A 19,966-nucleotide genomic window follows, 5' to 3' on the forward strand; every position below is an offset into this window, starting at 1 on the left:
TGAGTTCTTTGTAGGTTCTGGATATTAGCCCTTTGTCTGATGAGTAGATTGCAAAAATTTTCTCCCATTCTGTAGGTTGCCTGTTCACTCTGATGGTAGTTTCTTTTGCTGTGCAGAAGCTCTTTAGTTTAATGAGATCCCATTTATCAATTTTGGCTTTTGTTGCCATTGCTTTTGGTGTTTTAGACATGAAGTCGTTGCCCATGCCTATGTCCTGAATGGTATTACCTAGGTTTTCTTCTAGGGTTTTTATGGTATTAGGTCTAACATTTAAGTCTCTAATCCATCTTGAATTAATTTTTGTATAGGGAGTAAGGAAAGGATCCAATTTCAGCTTTCTACTTATGGCTAGCCAATTTTTCCAGCACCATTTATTAAATAGGGAATCCTTTCCCCATTTCTTGTTTTTGTCAGGTTTATCAAAGATCAGATGGCTGTAGATGTGTGGTATTAATTCTGAGGACTCTGTTCTGTTCCATTGGTCTATATCTCTGTTTTGGTATCAGTACCATGCTGTTTTGGTTACTGTAACCTTGTAGTATAGTTTGAAGTCAGGTAGCGTGATGCCTCCAGCTTTGTTCTTTTGACATAGGATTGTCTTGGAAATGTGGGCTCTTTTTTGGTTCCATATGAACTTTAAAGCAGTTTTTTCCAATTCTGTGAAGAAACTCATTGGTAGCTTGATGGGGATGGCATTGAATCTATAAATTACCTTGGGCAGTATGGCCATTTTCACAATATTGATTCTTCCTATCCATGAGCATGGTATGTTCTTCCATTTGTTTGTGTCCTCTTTTATTTCACTGAGCAGTGGTTTGTAGTTCTCCTTGAAGAGGTCTTTACATCCCTTATAAGTTGGATTCCTAGGTATTTTATTCTCTTTGAAGCAATTGTGAATGGAAGTTCATTCATGATTTGGCTCTCTGTTTGTCTGTTACTGGTGTATAAGAATGCTTGTGATTTTTGCACATTAATTTTGTATCCTGAGACTTTGCTGAAGTTGCTTATCAGCTTAAGGAGATTTTGGGCTGAGACAATGGGGTTTTCTAAATATACAGTCATGTCATCTGCAAACAGGGACAATTTGACTTCTTCTTTTCCTAACTGAATACCCTTTATTTCTTCCTCTTGCCTGATTGCCCTAGCCAGAACTTCTAACACTATGTTGAATAGGAGTGGTGAGAGAGGGCATCCCTGTCTTGTGCCAGTTTTCAAAGGGAATTTTTCCAGTTTTTGCCCATTCAGTATGATATTGGCTGTGGGTTTGTCATAAATAGCTCTTATTATTTTGAGATACATTCCATCAATACCCAATTTATTGAGCGTTTTTAGCATGAAGGGCTGTTGAATTTTGTCAAAGGCCTTTTCTGCATCTATTGAGATAATCATGTGGTTTTTGTCTTTGGTTCTGTTTATATGCTGGATTACGTTTATTGATTTGCATATGTTGAACCAGCCTTGCATCCCAGGGATGAAGCCCACTTGATCATGGTGGATAAGCTTTTTGATGTGCTGCTGGATCCGGTTTGCCAGTATTTTATTGAGGATTTTTGCATCGATGTTCATCAGGGATATTGGTCTAAAATTCTCTTTTTTTGTTGTCTCTCTGCCAGGCTTTGGTATCAGGATGATATTGGCCTCATAAAATGAGTTCGGGAGGATTCCCTCCTTTTGTATTGATTGGAATAGTTTCAGAAGGAATGGTACCAGCTCCTCCTTGTACCTCTGGTAGAATTTGGCTGTGAATCCATCTGGTCCTGGACTTTTTTTGGTTGGTAGGCTATTAATTACTGCCTCAATTTCAGAGCCTGCTATTGGTCTATTCAGGGATTCAGCTTCTTCCTGGTTTAGTCTTGGGAGAGTGTAACTGTCCAGGAAACCATCTATTTGTTCTAGATTTTCTAGTTTATTTGAGTAGAGGTGTTTATAGTATTCTCTGATGGTAGTTTGTATTTCTGTGGGGTCGGTGGTGATATCCCCTTTATCATTTTTTATTGCGTCTATTTGATTCTTCTCTCTTTTCTTCTTTATTAGTCTTGCTAGCGGTCTATCAATTTTGTTGATCTTTTCAAAAAACCAACTCCTGGATTCATTGATTTTTTGGAGGGCTTTTTGTGTCTCTATCTCCTTCAGTTCTGCTCTGATCTTAGTTATTTCTTGCCTTCTGCTAGCTTTTGAATGTGTTTGCTCTTGCTTCTCTAGTTCTTTTAATTGTGATGTTAGAGTGTCAATTTTAGATCTTTCCTCCTTTCTCTTGTGGGCATTTAGTGCTCTAAATTTCCCTCTACACACTGCTTTAAATGTGTCCCAGAGATTCTGGTATGTTGTATCTTTGTTCTCATTGGTTTCAAAGAACATCTTTATTTCTGCCTTCATTTTGTTATGTACCCAGTAGTCATTCAGGAGCAGGTTATTCAGTTTCCATGTAGTTGAGCGGTTTTGATTGGGTTTCTTAGTCCTGAGTTCTAGTTTGATTGCACTGTGGTCTGAGACACAGTTTGTTATAATTTCTGTTCTTGTACATTTGCTGAGGAGTGCTTTACTTCCAAGTATGTGGTCAATTTTGGAAAAGTGTGATGTGGTGCTGAGAAGAATGTATATTCTGTTGATTTGGGGTGGAGAGTTCTGTAGATGTCTATTAGGTCTGCTTGCTGCAGAGATGAGTTCAATTCCTGGATATCCTTGTTAACTTTCTGTCTCGTTGATCTGTTTAATGTTGACACTGGGGTGTTGAAGTCTCCCATTATTATTGTATGGGATTCTAAGTCTCTTTGTAAGTCTCTAAGGACTTGCTTTATGAATCTGGGTGCTCCTGTATTGGGTGCATATATATTTAGGATAGTTAGCTCTTCCTGATGAATTGATCCCTTTACCATTATGTAATGGCCTTCTTTGTCTCTTTTGATCTTTGATGGTTTAAAGTCTGTTTTATCAGAGACTCGTATTGCAACCCCTGCTTTTTTCTGTTCTCCATTTGCTTGGTAGATCTTCCTCCATTCCTTTATTTGGAGCCTATGTATGTCTCTGCATGTGAGATGGGTCTTGACTCTTTATCCAGTTTGCCAGTCTGTGTCTTTTAATTGGAGCATTTAGTCCATTTACATTTAAGGTTAAATTGTTATGTGTGAACTTGATCCTGCCATTATGATATTAACTGGTTATTTTGCTCGTTAGTTGATGTAGTTTCTTCCTAGCCTCGATGGTCTTTACATTTTGGCATGTTTTTGCAATGGCTGGTACCAGTTGTTCCTTTCCATGTTTAGTGCTTCCTTCATGACCTCTTGTAGGGCAGGCCTGGTGGTGACAAAATCTCTAAGCATTTGCTTATCTGTAAAGGATTTTATTTCTCCTTCACTTATGAAACTTAGTTTGGCTGGATATGAAATTCTGGGTTCAAAATTCTTTTCTTTAAGAATGTTGAATATTGGCCCCCACTCTCTTCTGGCTTGGAGAGTTTCTGCCGAGAGATCTGCTGTTAGTCTGATGGGCTTCCCTTTGTGGGTAACCCGACCTTTCTCTCTGGTTGCCCTTAAGATTTTTTCCTTCATTTCAACTTTGGTGAATCTGGCAATTATGTATCTTGGAGTTGCTCTTCTCAAGGAGTATCTTTGTGGCGTTCTCTGTATTTCCTGAATTTGAATGTTGGCCTGCCCTACTAGGTTGGAGAAGTTCTCCTGGATGATATCCTGAAGAGTGTTTTCCAACTTGGTTCCATTTTCCCCCTCACTTTCAGGCACCCCAATCAGACGTAGATTTGGTCTTTTTACATAATCCCATGCTTCTTGCAGGTTTTGTTCATTTCTTTTTCTTCTTTTTTCTTTAGATTTCTCTTCTCGCTTCATTTCATTCATTTGATCCTCAATCGCTGATAGTCTTTCTTCCAGTTGATTGAGTTGGTTACTGAAGCTTATGCATTTGTCACATATTTCTTGTCTCATGGTTTTCATCCATTCATTTATGGCCTTCTCTGCATTAATTATTCTGGTTATCAATTCTTCCACTCCTTTTTCAAGATTTTTAGTTTCTTTGCGCTGGGTACGTAATTCCTCCTTTAGCTCTGAGAAGTTTGATGGACTGAAGCCTTCTTCTCTCACCTCGTCAAAGTCATTCTCCGTCCAGCTTTGATGTGTTGCTGGTGATGAGCTGTGTTCCTTTGGAGGGGCGGATGCACTCTTATTTTTTGAATTTCCAGCTTTTCTGCCCTGCTTTTTCCCCATCTTTGTGGTTTTATCTGCCTCTGGTCTTTGATGATGGTGACGTACTGATGGGGTTTTGGTGTGGGTGTCCTTCCTGTTTGTTAGTTTTCCTTCTAAGGGTCAGAACCCTCAGCTGTAGGTCTGTTGGAGATTGCTTGAGGTCCACTACAGACCCTGTTTGTCTGGGTGTCAGCAGCAGAGGCTGCAGAAGATAGAATACTGCTGAACAGTGAGTGTACCTGTGTGATTCTTGCTTTGGAAGCTTCCTCTCAGGGGTGTACTCCACCGTGTGAGGTGTGGGGTGTCAGTCTGCCCCTAATGGAGGATGTCTCCCAGTTAGGCTACTCAGGGGTCAGGGACCCACTTAAGCAGGCAGTCTGTCCGTTCTCAGATCTCAACCTACGTTTTGGGAGATCCACTGCTCTCTTCAAAGCTGTCAGACAGAGTCGTTTGCGTCTGCAGAGGTTTCTGCTGCTTTTTGTTGTTGTTGCTGTTGTTGTTGTTGTTTAGCTGTGCCCTGTCCCCAGAGGTGGAGTCTATAGAGACTGGCAGGCCTCCTTGAGCTGCTGTGAGCTCCACCCAGTTCGATCTTCCCAGGGCTTTGTTTAGGGACTTAAGCCTCAACAATGGTGGGCGCCCCTCCCCCAGCCTCACTGCTGCCTTGCCGGTAGATCGAAGACTGCTGTGCTAGCAATGAGGAAGGCTCCGTGGGCGTGGGACCCTCCCAGCCAGGTGTGGGATATAATCTCCTGGTGCGCCTGTTTGCTTAAAGCGCAGTATTGGGGTGGGAGTTGCCCGATTTTCCAGGTGTTGTGTGTCTCAGTTTCCCTGGCTGGGAAAAGGGATTCCCTTCCCCCTTGCGCTTCCCAGGTGAGGCGATGCCTCCCTCGCCCTGCTTCAGCTCTCGCTGATCGGGCTGCAGCAGCTGGCCAGCACCGATTGTTCGGCACTCCCTAGTGAGATGAACCAGTACCTCAGTTGAAAATGCAGAACTCACCTGTCTTCTGTGTCGCTGGCGCTGGGAGCTGGAGACTGGAGCTGTTCCTATTGGGCCATCTTGCTCCACCTTGCTCAAGCGATCTTTCTGTCTCAACCTCCTGAGTAGCTAAAACTACAGGTATACACAGCTATATGTAGCTAATTTTTATTTTTATTTTTAGTAGAGGTGAGGTCTCCCTATGTTGCCCAGGCTAGCCTTGAATTCCTGGGCTCAAGCTATCCTCCCTCCTTGGTCTCCCAAAGTGTTGGGATTATAGGTGTGAGCCACTGCATCCGGCCCATGTTTGTTGCCTATAACCTGAGATGTACCCCGCCCCACCCCTGCTACCACCTTCAGGAATCTTATTAGGTATAGTATGAAAACGAGAAAAGGAATGATGTCTTAGCAATTTTTTAAAGGAGAAGCTAAAAGCTAAAGTAATTATAGTATATGATAGAATGTTGTATTTTAGGCACTGTCATTTTGATAAAAAATGGAATTAGGGACCATTGTAAATGCTTACATGTTCGCAGTGAGTGGTCCTGGCTGCATTATTTATGGGAGGATGTTTTACAGATAAGAAGTAGCATTTGATGCAATTGTGACTTGCATCTATCATCCATAAAATCTTGATTTTGTTTTCAGATTTGTTTTCAGTTTCACAAATAAAAATGAATCAAATTGAAATTTAAGGAGAAAGCTCCAAAGAAACCTTTTTGATTAAATCTATCAGAAAGGATAGCACTGTGGCCATTTAGCATTTGATTGTAAATTCCAGTTTCTGTTGACCTTGCCGATAGGTTTATGTTTGATATATCTAATTTTCTGAAGTGTTTTCAAAGACGTGGGCGTTTTGATTACAAATATTCTCACAAAACTTTCCAGACATCTTTTTAAGGAACCTTAAAACTAATTTAAGAAGACACTATAGCAAAAAGCAGTTATTACAGAGGAAAAAAAGTATTTGTTATTTGAATTTGAACTTCAAAGCTAGAATTGTTCTTATAAAAGGACAAAATTTTCTCCTGGTTAATCTACTTTTTAGATAGAGTAAGATGAGATGGGGTATTTGTAATGTAAATGGTTATGGTTAAGGAAACGTTATATAACAAAGTAAGAGCCTGGCGTGGTGGCTCACAGCTGTAATCTTCAGGAGATCTCCAGATCTCCTGATATTATACATGTAACGATCTCAGCCGTGTTCTTTCATTTGCAAGACACATTAGCTAAGGCTTGTAAGATTGAAGGACTTAAAAAAGTTTAACTAACTTTTTAAGTTAAACTTAAAAGTTAAACTTTAAGTTAAACTTTAAGTTAAACTTTTTAAGTTAAACTTAAAAAAGTTTAACTAACTTTTTAAGTTGACATGGGTAAGTTTGATTATGTGCTATCATCTAAAAGTATCATAAAATATACTTTTACACAGGTAAAGCAACTGTTTCAAACAGTACTTATCAATATGGTAGTCTTAATTGCTTATATTCTTTTTATCTATGTTGAAAAGTTTCTCTAGAATTTTAGTAAATATTATCCTACATGAATTCAGCAAGAAAGATTTTCTTAAGCTTGTAATTATTTTCTCATTAGAAAATATTTTCTTATTTTGGTTTCATGGTATCACTATTTCTTGTGGAATAGTGGAGAAGAGGAAATTATTTATTTCCTGGATGATTGCTGGTATTTCTAAGAATTGGAATATATTTTATTTTCATGGATTTAGATGTTTTGGACTAAATTTATAGTAATATACTGCAATACAAAATCCAATGAAAAGAGTCACAGTCAGTTTTTTTATAACTTTATATTGTCTGTAACATGTTTCTATTACAAGTATTGAAGTCTAAGGTGACATGATGGATTTCTTCTCGCTTTGATGTTAAGTGAAAAGCTGCTTTAAGTTTCATTTTTTTTGATCACCTGGAAATCTGAAATAAAATAAATTGTAGATTTAACTTTTATATTGGGCTAGAAAGTAAAGAACATTTGTTTTGAAAAATAATTTGTTTTCTGTAATTTTCATATGTGGCTTCAAAATTAAAAATACTTAACCTTATGTGATATTTGACAATAAATCTGTGATTTTTTTAAAAGCAGTGTTTCAGTATTAAGGTTATCAAGTGCTAGATGAAACTCCTCTTTTTGTGTTTGGAGAATGAAATTATACTTAGTATACTGCACAAAGTGGGTACTTAATAGAAACTTTTTACTTGATTTATCATACCTACTGAGTTCTTCCAAATGTTCTGAGTTTTGAGATACAGTTTCCACCGTGGATCCTCGAAACTCTTCTTAAAAAAAATATACAAAGTAAATAGTTTATCATGAACACGGTTTATAGTTATTTTGATCTTGAACCTGGGAATCCCTTTTCAGGGATATCTGTCCTTCACCTATAAACGTGTATGTATCACCAGGGCAGATTGTATTGTACAAAGATGGTCACAGCAATCTCTCCCACTCCACATGTTCCTGTACGGTATGATCTTGTCAATCCCCCATGAAGGAGCAGAATCTAGTTTTCTTCTTGGAATTGAGCTGCCCTTAAGACTCTTTTGTGATCAGCTGAATGTGGAGGAAGTGACGAAAATGAGCTCTGGGGCTAGGTCCATAAAAGCTATGCAGCCTCTACCTGATTATCTTAGGATACTGTTTTTGGAGGAAGTGAATCACCACATAAGTCCTTATACCCTGAGACTGCCATGCTGGAATGGCCGTGTATAGATGTTTTAGCAGACCGTCCCAGCTGAGTCCAGCCTTCCAGCCATCTTGGCCAAGTCTCCAGCCTGCCAGTGAAGCTGTCTTTGACCCTTCAAACCAGCCCATCTGTCAGCTGAATACCACTTAGTGACTTCAATTAATGTCCAGCCGAGCCCTGCTTGAATTCCTAATCCACAGAATTCTTGTGATATAATAAAATGGCTACTGAAAAGGCCACCTTGTTTTGGGTAAGATGACTTTTAAAAATATTACTCAAAAGGAAAATTAATTTAAGGAGCAATATAAAGTACCCAAATAATGAAGTCAAATATGGGAAGTTTATATATCTATCTATCTACATGTATGTGTGTGTATATATATAACTACATATATAAACATACATATATAAAAACTTCCCATATTTGGCTTCACTATTATATTATGATATTATGATAATGAAGTCAAATATTGGAAGTTTGTTTATGTAGATATACATGTATAAATGACTTCATTTATCATATACCATATATATATATAGAGAGAGAGAGAGAGAGAGAGCCATGTTAATTTGTTACTTAACTTTAACTTTCATATCTGCTTCTTTACTTTTGATTTGAATTCACTGGGATTAATCTAATAAGATGCTGTTTATTCCTTTTTATGACAGGCCCCAGTTTTCAGGTCCTTCATTCTATTTTTTATTACCTTTCGTGTTCTGTCCCCATCTCCTACCCACTGCAATTCCTAAAAGAGTTCTACTTTGCCTTTTGGAATATTTGATTCATTATTTCAGCAAAATGTCCTATATCTTTACCCTATTTTCTGAAATTCCTTTTACTTTCTTGCTCTAACAGAAATTTGTCTCTTCTCTCAAGATACTATCAGCCCAGAAACCCATTTTTGTTGTATTTTTCTTGGTCTTCTCACTGCTGGACCTGAAGATGGGTTGCTGTCCTCTTTCCTCCTTATTCTTTCAGAACATTTGCCCTTCCTCTTTCCCTCTCTAACACTCATGTTATTAGATTATACAGTCACCCATTTGTCACTATTGTGATCTACTTACAAGTGGAATCATTCTCAGTTGATGTTATCATTGCCTCATTGTCACCGTACTACTACTTTCTTAACTTAGTATTTCAATGTAGAGGTAGAAGATTATTCCACCCTAAGTATCAATTCCTTGACCTCCTGTTCTTTTACATCTTGTCCTTTACATTACCACAGCCATTAATTCCCCTGGTCATACTTAGACCTTGTCATTATCAGTAACTATGAGCACCTTCTAGCTCATTTTCCTGTATTTAACTGCTTGGCTGCCTCCTTTTGTATTTCCAGGTCACTCCCTCTGGTATCCTGACCCCAACAATTCCACTTCATTGGAACCTCCATTCCTACCACATTTTCACTGTTTCTTCTAATTTTTTTGTCTCTTCTTCCTTCCTCATATAATTTAAATTCCATGGTTATGTACTTCCTTGCATAAAGTCTAAATTTCTCTTCTTTTCACTTTGTTTACTTACTTGTCAAAAGTATAGCCCTAGTTAAATCCAGTTATCTGCCAATTCCTCTCCTGCACTGTATAGTTCAACATGGCTGGAGAAAATACACAACTGGCCTGAGATGCCTCATCTTAAATTCATGGTCACAAACATTAAGTAGACCCCTGCACTTCCAGGCCTTTCTATGAAACATTCCTGGTCCACTCATTCTTCCACTCCCCTAGATGACTAAATCTTCTACTTTTCTCAGACCTCCCACCCTGCACTTTTCTCAGCTGATGATTTATTTTCTGGTTTCATTGAGGAAATAAATGATAGTAGGAAAAATCTTCCACAAGTCCTGTGGGGAGAGTTACTCACCTACTGCTTCTATTCTGTATACTCTGTCTTCCCTTCTGTTAGTATCAATGAACTGTTATCCCTCTACTTCTTCACTAGATTTCAGGCCCTCTTGTCTAGACAAGACATAGTTTCAGTCCTTCCTTCTGCCTCCCACTCATCAGTGCTCTTCCTCTCTATTAGGTCTTCCCTATCAGTAGAGAACTATTTAGTTAAAGCCATGTGACTTAAGTTCTCACCAATGAAATGAGCAAAGAAATATAGAGTCATGTGTCACTTAATGACAGGGATATCTTCAAAGAAATGAGTCATTAGGTGATGTTGTTGTACAGACATCACAGAGTGTACTTACACAAATCTAGATGGCATAGTCTACTACATAGCTAGGCTGTTATATGGTATAGCATATTGCTTCTGGGCTACAAACCTGTTTGGCACGTTACTATAGTGAATATTATAGGCATCTGTAACACTATAATGAGTATTTGTATAGCTAAACATAGTAAAGGTAATGCATTGAAACACAGTGTTATGATGGCTAAAATGTCACTAGTGCATAGGAATCTTCCAGCTCCATTATCTCTTAGGACCACCATTGTGTATGGCATATATTGTTGACAGAAATGTCCTTACGCAATGCATGACTGGATACTTCTTCTGAGTCTGAGTGTTAGACATTGGGTACTCACTCACCATAGGACAGTTGACTCTTGGTTCCATCACTGCAAAAATACTCATTTGGATTATAACCTAGGTTTTGCACTGTGGGTCTGACTTAAGGTGTGATTTGAGATGTTTGATCTGAAGGACTTCAAGGGAGCTGGAAGACTGAGACCAGTACCACTCTAGTAAGGGAGACCAGAAGCAACAACATGTTGAAGTGTGATATTTGCTTATACGATCTACATTTCAGTAGAAATTGGCACTTCCTTGTTGCTAATAGTAAAGACTCTGAAATGGTAGATTGAAGTGGGCAACAAAAAGATCTCATTTATACCACCACTTAGCCTATATGTTACAAAAGCAATAGAATAAACCAGTAAATGCCAAATTGCTATAAATCCACCATCGCATCCCTTTTTTGAAAACAATGGAATATAATATTTATATTATACAGTATTATATGTAAACAAGATTTTAAAAATGTTATCTGTAGAGAAGTATGAGTTGAAACGGAGGAGACATTACCTGGTAGTTTGGTGACTGGAAAGGTAAATGAATTTTTATAATTTTGGCATGCTAAACATTTGTAGTGGCCTTACTCTCAAAAAGGGTAAATAACTCATTCATAAAGGTTGTATCAGAGTTTATAGACTAGACCCCTGGTAGTGGATTCAACCTTTCTACAACAAATCAAAAGTATTGTTGTATGCTCACATGAATATACAGTAGTCATTAACTTAAATTTAAAACTCACTATAAGCAGCAAATACAGAGAGCACGATATGAAGGCTGTATTGTATCAGTGTGGTCTGCAGAGAATTTCTTCATATGGTTTTTGCCTTGTTGAAATATATGTTGCAGTTCAAAGCTAAAGGGATTACTTTTGAATAGTCATCACAGAGGTTGATTACATTCGTATATCATATTTAGCTGGACCCTGCAGGCTATTATTCCATTAGCTATGCTGGTCCTGCCATTGTCAAAAAGTTGATCACCTAATGTTAAAAGACTGTGCTTTCTGTTGACCTTATCCAAATGACTCAAAAGCTTTTGTTTGAAAAATAAAACTCAGATTATGTTTTATGAAACTGATTAAGAATAAATACTGCATATAAACTATGCTCCTATCTTATGGGTGATCTTAAAATTATGCTATTATTAACAATGAGATATTTTGTTTTTGTATTTCAGCAGATTTTACTGATAGTCATAGATTCAATTTTAGTAGAAACAGTACTTCTCTCTCACTGATAGTAAAGAGTCTCAGAAACTGATTTCTGAAAAAGGAACAGAAATCTCCCTTCCCCACCATGTAAATCATATAAAATTACCCTGGAAGTAAGCCAGTATATCAGTGTTAATATAATGGCACATCTACAATGGCCTACTTACAATATGATTTTACAAGGCCACTGTACTGAAGAGAACAAAGTTCTGTTTTGGGGAAATGTGTGTATGAACTGAAAACTTGTCAGTTACACTTGATAACCAGAAAATCCCTTCCAATAAATAAATAAATAAAATATTTAACTGTTTATTCTTTATATGATGGTTGTATAGGTTCACTCGTTTAATTACAATGAGAATATCTGATTCAGGGCTATAAATCTGGTTTTTATAAACCCAGAATCCCATTACCAATAAAAGGCATACTTAGATAAGCTTGACTTTTAAACTATTTTATTATGAATTAGCCACAAACAAGTAATGAGATGAGAGCTCATCTTTGAAAAAGATATCGACAGTTATGACTTTATTATTTAAAATAACATATACATTTTTTCATTAGAATCACATTACAAAAGCTGTCCTTTGGGAACAAAGATGATTTTGACACTATCTCAGTTGAACAGCTCAGTCCTTGAGCTGTGTTCCCAGGAGTGATGATGGATTGGCATAGACTCATGTTTGCTCTTTGGCATGGTCTTCCTTGTAACTGATAGTTTGTAAAATGGCTGGTCAGGGATGCAGGCTGTGATCCTGGAACACAGCCAGATACTAATTTTGGCCTCATTAGCACTGTTCTCTTAATCAATTGAACTTTTCAGCAGGTGGAGGTTTCCTAATATTTCTTGTACTAGCTTGTCTTTAGCTACTCACTTGAAACTCACAATAGATGAGTGGGTATCAGTCAGGAGGAAACAGATGGCACATACAACTGGGATTTTGAAGAGACTTTAATGAAGGGACTATTAAGAGATGATGGCAGGGCTAAGGAGCTAATAAGGGATATTGAGGCACCTAGGGACTTGCAAAAGAGGGTGCCACGCCATTATCATCTCTGGGTCTAAATTCAGGGTAAGGAGAGAGGATGGTGCCACTGGATGTTGGGTGAGGGCAGAGATTTAGAAAAGGGACTGCTTTTTCTAAATCTAGAAGTAGCAGTTGCAGTGTCACAGTTGTCAGAAAGGAGCTGAAGTGAGGGGCAGAGGAATAGTATTCTCACTCTCCACCTTCCTAACCTCTCATCTGCTGGTGACTCCCTTTGGCTAAATCCATATGATGAAGCCAGAAGGCAAGTCAGCCTGTGTGATGCAGTCTGAAGTCAGTCTCCTGGGACACAGAGCAGAGAAGGTGGGAGAATTGATCGTGTGTGTGTGTGTATGTGTGTGTAAGGGATGGGGGAGGGGAAACGAGCAGCATATAATAACCATACAATGCAAATGTTTTCCTTTAGCAAAAATTTAGTCATGTGAAGTGTGGTTTGGGCATCAATATACTTAATGTTGGCATATAATTCGATATTTCTTTATTCCTTTTCCTCCTCCTCCTCCTCATTGTATAATATTGGTTTGTCATTCATGGCTTTCTCGTCTTACAGTTTTGTAAAAAATTTATGAATCAAAGCCTAAGATTATAGAGTTAATCTCACTCTATCAAAAATATGTGATTTTGGGGATAATATTTTTTCTACATTTTGTTGTTAACAAAACAAAAAGTTAATCTGTCCTATCTGTGTTTTGAAGTAGAAATCATGATGTGGTAATTCTATATCTGATGAGCATAATAATCAAGATGGAAACTTTTAAGGCAGGAGCCATCTTTCAAGTTTGGATAGACTCTCTTGAAAGTGTCAAAAACTGACATGTGTTCTTTCATATCACAGGATCTGGTATATAACAATTCCCTTGACAAGGGCTTTTATTAATATTCAAGCAATTAAAATTTATGCAAAAATCAGAAGTATATTCCAATTCAAAATTATATATTCTTTTTTTTTAACCTTACACACCATTACTTTGAATAAATGGAGTGCACTAGGCTTGAACGAAGCACTGAAGATATCATATTGACACAGAATGATAACTGAATTTCTTTTTCTGGGTGTTTAAACTTTTAATGAGAATATCTGATTCAGGTCTATTAATCTGTCCAGACACTAAATATTTTCTTAAGATAAATAGTGTGTTAATGTCTTCATACAGTTCTTTTTATTTCTTTGATTTTTTCCTACATTATAAATCCTGCAAATTTTTTTCTATTCAAGACAGAGTAACAGAAATAGATTAACTTCTTTTCTAAAACACTCCACCCTACCCCAAAAAGCCTGAACAAAATATATGAAACAATGATTCTGAAGACACTGGACATCAGTCAACAAAAGCCAGTGATTTCTGAAAGACAAGAAATATGTTTTGAATACAAAACATGCAAAAAGGCACAATGAGGAGAAAAATCAATCAAAACTGACCCATAACTGACATAATTATTAGAATTAGGAACAAAAACAAAGTTACTCTAACTGTATTTTAGACATTTAAAATGTTAAGTAGAGACAAGGAAAATAAAATAAAACATTAATAAACTTGAAGACGGAGTAGTAGAAGCCGCAAAATGAAGAAAGAGAGTCGAAAAGATGAACATATTATCAGTAAACTATAGAACAGCTTCAAGCAGCCTAATAGCCACGTATTGGCATTCTAAAAAGGATATGGAGAAAGAATTGAAAAATAGTTTAAGAAATTATGGCTGAAATTTTCTAAAATTGATGAAGACTATAAGCCCACATATCCAAGAAGCTCAATAGACCCCAAGCTTAAGAAACTTAAAGTACAAAATTTTTTTTTTTTAAAAAAAACCTATGAAACATACAATGCCATACCCACTGAAAATATCTTTATAAAATGAAGGCAAAAATACTTTTCAGACAGACAAAAGCTGAAGCAATTCATTAGTAGCATATTTGCACTACAAGTCCTCAAGACAGAAGAAAAATGATACCACATGACAATCTGGATCTATGTAAAGAAATGAAGAGCATCAGAGATGGTAAGTACAACACATGACAACGTTGTACAAAGGTGAGAAGGGGAGAAATGGAAGGATGTAATTATAAACTTCTTTTTTGGAGACAGGGTCTCGCTTACTGCAGCCTTGACCTTACAGGCTCAAGCAATCCTCCTGCCTCCTCAGCCCCCCAAGTAGCTGGGACTACAGGCGTATGCCACCATGTCTGGCTAATTAAAAAAAAAAAATTCTTGTAGAGATGAGATCTCGTTTCGTTGCCTACTTTGCTCTCGAACTCCTGGCCTCAGGTAATCCTTCTGTCTTGGTGTACCAAAGTATTGGGATGACAAGCATGAGCTACCATGCCTGGCCTATAAGATTCTTATACTATGTGTTACCGTTGGTGGGAATGTAAATTAGTATAGCCATTATGGAGATTTCTTAAAAATCTATAAAAATAGAACTGTCATGCAATCCAGTAATCCCACTGCTGGGTATTTATACAAAGGAAATAAAATAAATACATTCAAGGGATACCTGCACTTCCATGTGTATTGCAGCACTATCTACGGTAGCTAAGACATGGAATCAACCTAAGTGTCCATTAACAGACAAAAGGACAAAGGAAATGTGGTGTATATACACAGTAGAATACTATTAAGCTACAAAACAGAATGCAGTCCTGTCGTTTGCCGCCACAGGAATAAGCCTGGAGAACATTATGTTCAGTGAAATGGGGCAGGCACAGAAAGATAAATACTGCATGTTCTCACTCACACGTGGAAGCTAAAATAATTCCAGCTCATGGAAGTGGAGAACAGAATAGTGGGTATTAGAGGCTGGGAAGGGTTGGGGCATGGGAGAAGGTGGGAGATGTTGGTTAATGGATACAAAACTACAGCTAGATAGGAGGAAGGAAGTCTGGTGTTCAGAAGCATTGCAGGGTGAATATGGTTAACTATAATTTATTGACTCTTTTCCAAAAGCTAGAAGACAGAATTTTGAATGTTCACAACACAAAGAAATGATAAATGCTTGAGGTGATGGCTATGCTAATTACCCTGATTTGATCATTACACATTGTAAACACGTATCAAAATATCACCCTGTATTCCATAAATATCTACAATTATAATGTGTCAACTAAAAATAAAAGGGAAAAAATTCTTACACTATGTGTTAAATATCTAATGTCACTTGAAGGTAGGTTGTGAAAAGTTAAAGATATACATTGATCATTATTTTTGCTTTTACATTTTAGTTTACACTTTTCATTTAAATATTCTGAAAAAAAAAAAGATTTGAAAAATCAACATCCTTCGAATCTGAAAATAAGAAAACCTGTCTCTAATTTAAACATTAATTTGAAAAATTATCCTTCTCATGTATTTCCCTGATCTGAGGCTTGAAGATAAGCTAATGAATTCAAAGAAATAACCATTTCATTATCACTCCAAAAGTTTAATTTTCTTGACCACATTATGTGCAGTGTAATACATATAATATGAAACTAAATGCTGATAGATAGATAGATTTGATTGTTTTTTCTGGTTACTTCAGAGTAACCGTTTGGAAAATATACAAGCTCTGTATTCATGTTCTTTTCATGTTGTCTGTACTTTAGAACAGAGAATTATGTGAAATAATTTTTGTAACACTTTATTGAGGTATGATTGACATAATAAAAGCTGTATATATTTAATTTATAAAACTTGATGGGTTTGCAGGTAAGTATATGTCTGTGAAACCATTCAAAATCTATGCTGTAAAAACATCCATCATCCAGGGGATGATATTTTTAATGAATAATCCAGAGATGTGAAAATGAATGTTTTTGTAAAAATTGAGTTTTCTAATGTATGTTGAGATTTCCAAAGAAGAGATTCTGTAGATACATAATATCCAGTCCAAATATAGTATTATGAGTAAATATATATCTGGTCAGCAGCAAAGTAGTTCCTAGAAATAACATCTCCGAAAAACCCAAACAATTCCCTCACCAAAATTAAAAATCAAAACTTTGCACTTCCCAAGTAAGATACTCTTCCTCTTAAATTTTCGTAAGAATGAACTGGTCTGTTTAAAACAATGACAATGAGAAATACATTTTGAAATAAGTCACCAGTTTCCAGGTGATCTATATATATGTCTGCTACTCAAAGTGTGGTCTCCAAACCAGCAGCATTAACATTACCTGAAGCTTGTTAGAAATGCAGAAATGTAAGCCACGCTTCAGACCTAGCAACACAGAATCTGCCTTTTAACAGGATCCCAAGGTGATTCATTCGCTCATTAAAGTTTGAGAATTGTTGCTTTATGGAATCTTACTCCTATTTATATTTAACTATTAAGAGTAGGAGTAAAATATTAATAGCATGTTGGTAAAAGGAGTTGTAGCTGCTTGTCTGTTGTTCAGTTGCAACATTTACATAATAAGTAAAAACAATTGTTTTCCTCATGTTGTAATAGAGAATGTGGTCAGCACTTCTATTGTTGTTGTTGTTATTATTATTATTATTGTTATTATTTTGAGACGGAGTCTCACTCTGTCTCCTAGGCTGAAGTACAGTGGTGCAATCTCAGCTCACTGCAATCTCCACCTCCCGGTTCAAGTGATTCTTCTGTCTCAGCCTCCGAGTAGCTGGGATTACAGACACCTGCCATAATGCCCGGCTAATTTTTGTATTTTTAGTAGATGTGGGATTTCAGCACGTTGGCCAGGCTGGTCTCAAACTCCTGACCTCAACATGATCCACCTGCCTCGGCCTCCCAAAGTGCTGGGATTACAAGTGTGAGCCACCATGCCCGGCCAGCACTTTATTATTTAGTTTTAATTTTTAATTGTATGTTGACAAATTATAATTATATGTATTTATGGGGTACAAAGTGATGTTATGATCTATGAATACAATGTGAAATTGTTAAATTAAGCTAGTTAGCATGTCCAACACTTCAAATGCTTATAATTTTTTTATGGTGAGAGCATTTGAGAATTACTGTCTTAGAGATTCTGAAACGTACAATACATTATTACTGACTATATTTACCATGATGTGCAATGTATCTTAAAGAAAAAACCTTATTCCTCCTAATTGAGGCTTTGTACTTTTTGACCATTATCTTCCCATTTCCCTCACTACTCCTATCCTCTGATAACCATCCTTCTGCTCTCTGCTTCTTTGAGTTAGATTATTTTAGATTCCAATATAAGTGAGAACATTTTACATGTGTCTTTCTATGCCTGGCTTATTTCATTTAGTATACTATTCTCCAATTCCATGTATGAGAATGCAAATGACAGGATTTCTCATTTTTTAAGGCTGAATAATATATGTATATGTATTATTCATTCATATATACACATTCTGTGTATATATACACACACTATATATTGTATGTATATACACACACACACATATATACACATATATATGTTTTTACATTTTAGTTTCCACTTTTCATTTAAATATTCTGGTTGGAAAAAAATAAGATTTGAAAAATCAACATCCCTCGAATCTGATTTTTTATATATATATATATATACACACACACCCCACATTATATATATGTGTATATATATACATTATACACACACACACACACACACACATATACACCACATTTTCTTTATCCATTCATTGGTTTATGGACACTTAGGTTGATTCCATGACTTGGCTATTAGGAATAGTGCTGCAATGAACATGGGAGTGCAGACATCTGACATGCTGATTTCAAATATTTGGGTAAATACCCAGAAGTAGGATTACTTTATCATATGGTAATTTTAAGTTTTAGTTTTTTGAGAAAACTCCATATGGATTTCTGTAATGGTTGTACTAATTTATAGTCTCACCAATAGTGTACAAGGGTTCCCTTTTCTCCACCTCCTTGCCAACACTGATCTTTCATCTTTTTGATAACAGCCGTTCTAACAGGTATGGATTGATATGTCATTGTGATTTTAGTTTACTAGTGATTAATGATGGTCAGCAATTTTTCCATATGTCTGTTCACCATTTGTGTCTTTTTTTTTGAGAGATGTCTACTCAGGTCCCCAGCCCATTTTAAAATTAAGCCACTTGTTTTCTTTCTATAGAGTTGTTTGAGTTTTTTATATGTTGGTTATTAATCCCTTATCAGATGTATGGCTTGCAAATATTTCCTCCCAATCCATAGGCTGTCTCTTCACTCTGTTGTTTTCTTTTTTTGTGCAGAAACTTTTACTTTTGATGTAATCCCATTTGTCTGTTTTTGCTTTTGTTGCTACACTTTTGGGGTCAACTCTAAAAACTTATTGCCTAGACCAATGACACATAGTAGTTTTCCCCTTATGTTTTCTTCTAGTAGCATTACAATGTCAGGTCCTATGTTTAAGTCTTCAATTCATTTTGAATTGATTTTGCATATGATGTGTGTTAAGGATCAAATTTCATTCTGCATATGGATATCCCAGTTTTCTCAGCACCCTTTGTTAAAGAGACTGTCCTTTTTCTGTTGTGTATTCTTGGCATCTTTGTTGAAAATCAATTGACCATACATACATGTGTGGGTCCATTTATGGGCTCTCTATTCTGTTCTATTGGTCAAGAACTCTATTTTTATGCCAGTATCATGCTGTTTTAATTATTATCAGTTTGTAGTATATTTTGAAGTCAGGTAGTGTGATGCCTCCAGATTTGTTCTTTTTGCTCATCATTGCCTTGGCTATTGGGGTGTGTCTGTGTGTGTGTCTGTGTGTGTGTGTGTGTGTGTGTGTCTGTGTGGTTCCATATAGATTTTAGAATTGCTTTTCTATTTATGAAAAATGACATTAAGTCTCTCAACCACCCTATGCTCTAAGTATTATTATTCCTTTTGTATAGCTAAGGAAACTAAAGGTTGGAGAGATTAATGTGCTCAATCTCATACAGCTGATAACTGTTTCACTGGAGATTCAAACCGAGGTTAATCTGGATCTTAAATCTATCCTCATAGCTTCTGTGCTCATTCTCACTTCAATTAATTCAAAAGGTAGGTGAGTCTTAAGAAAACCTCTTAGGCAAGTGTATAGTGTTAGGCTTGGAAAGATTGATTTATTTGACTTTGTGGCAAGAACTACCGCAGCAAACCTATTTGGTTCTTAATAGTTGTTTGTCTATTTACTTTCTTGTCTTTTAGAGACCATTTCTAATGCAGCAGTTAAGAAAACAGCCATATACTCCAGGGATCTCCCTGAAAACCACTAGTCTGACATTTAGGCCATGACAACTGAGACTGGGCTAGTGAGAAACCAAATCTAGGGTTTCCATCATGTAAGTTGTTGCCTTTATTTCATTATACTTTGATTCAATCCCTAATGGATTCAGCTTCATAAAGTCAGAAAAAGA

At 36.6% G+C, this 19,966-nt stretch overlaps 1 protein-coding gene across 3 annotated transcripts in view; it reads right to left on the bottom strand.

The window, feature by feature from the left end:
- Positions 1-6,528: 6,528 nt before the first annotated feature.
- Positions 6,529-19,966, bottom strand: part of TTC29 (tetratricopeptide repeat domain 29) — a 254,589-nt gene continuing 241,151 nt past the window's right edge. For 2 of the 3 annotated variants that reach the window (XM_037992737.2, XM_037992744.2), the window contains 2 exons: positions 7,397-7,463; positions 6,529-7,100 (listed from right to left, as the gene is read on the bottom strand). In XM_037992737.2, coding sequence (XP_037848665.2) covers positions 7,076-7,100; positions 7,397-7,463 — 92 coding nt within the window. In that variant the 3' untranslated portion in view covers positions 6,529-7,075. The remainder of the gene's footprint in view (positions 7,101-7,396; positions 7,464-19,966) is intronic. The other variant, XM_037992745.2, reaches the window with a different exon arrangement.

This window comes from Chlorocebus sabaeus, chromosome 7 (genome assembly GCF_047675955.1).
Source record: "Chlorocebus sabaeus isolate Y175 chromosome 7, mChlSab1.0.hap1, whole genome shotgun sequence".
Taxonomy (NCBI): domain Eukaryota; kingdom Metazoa; phylum Chordata; class Mammalia; order Primates; family Cercopithecidae; genus Chlorocebus; species Chlorocebus sabaeus.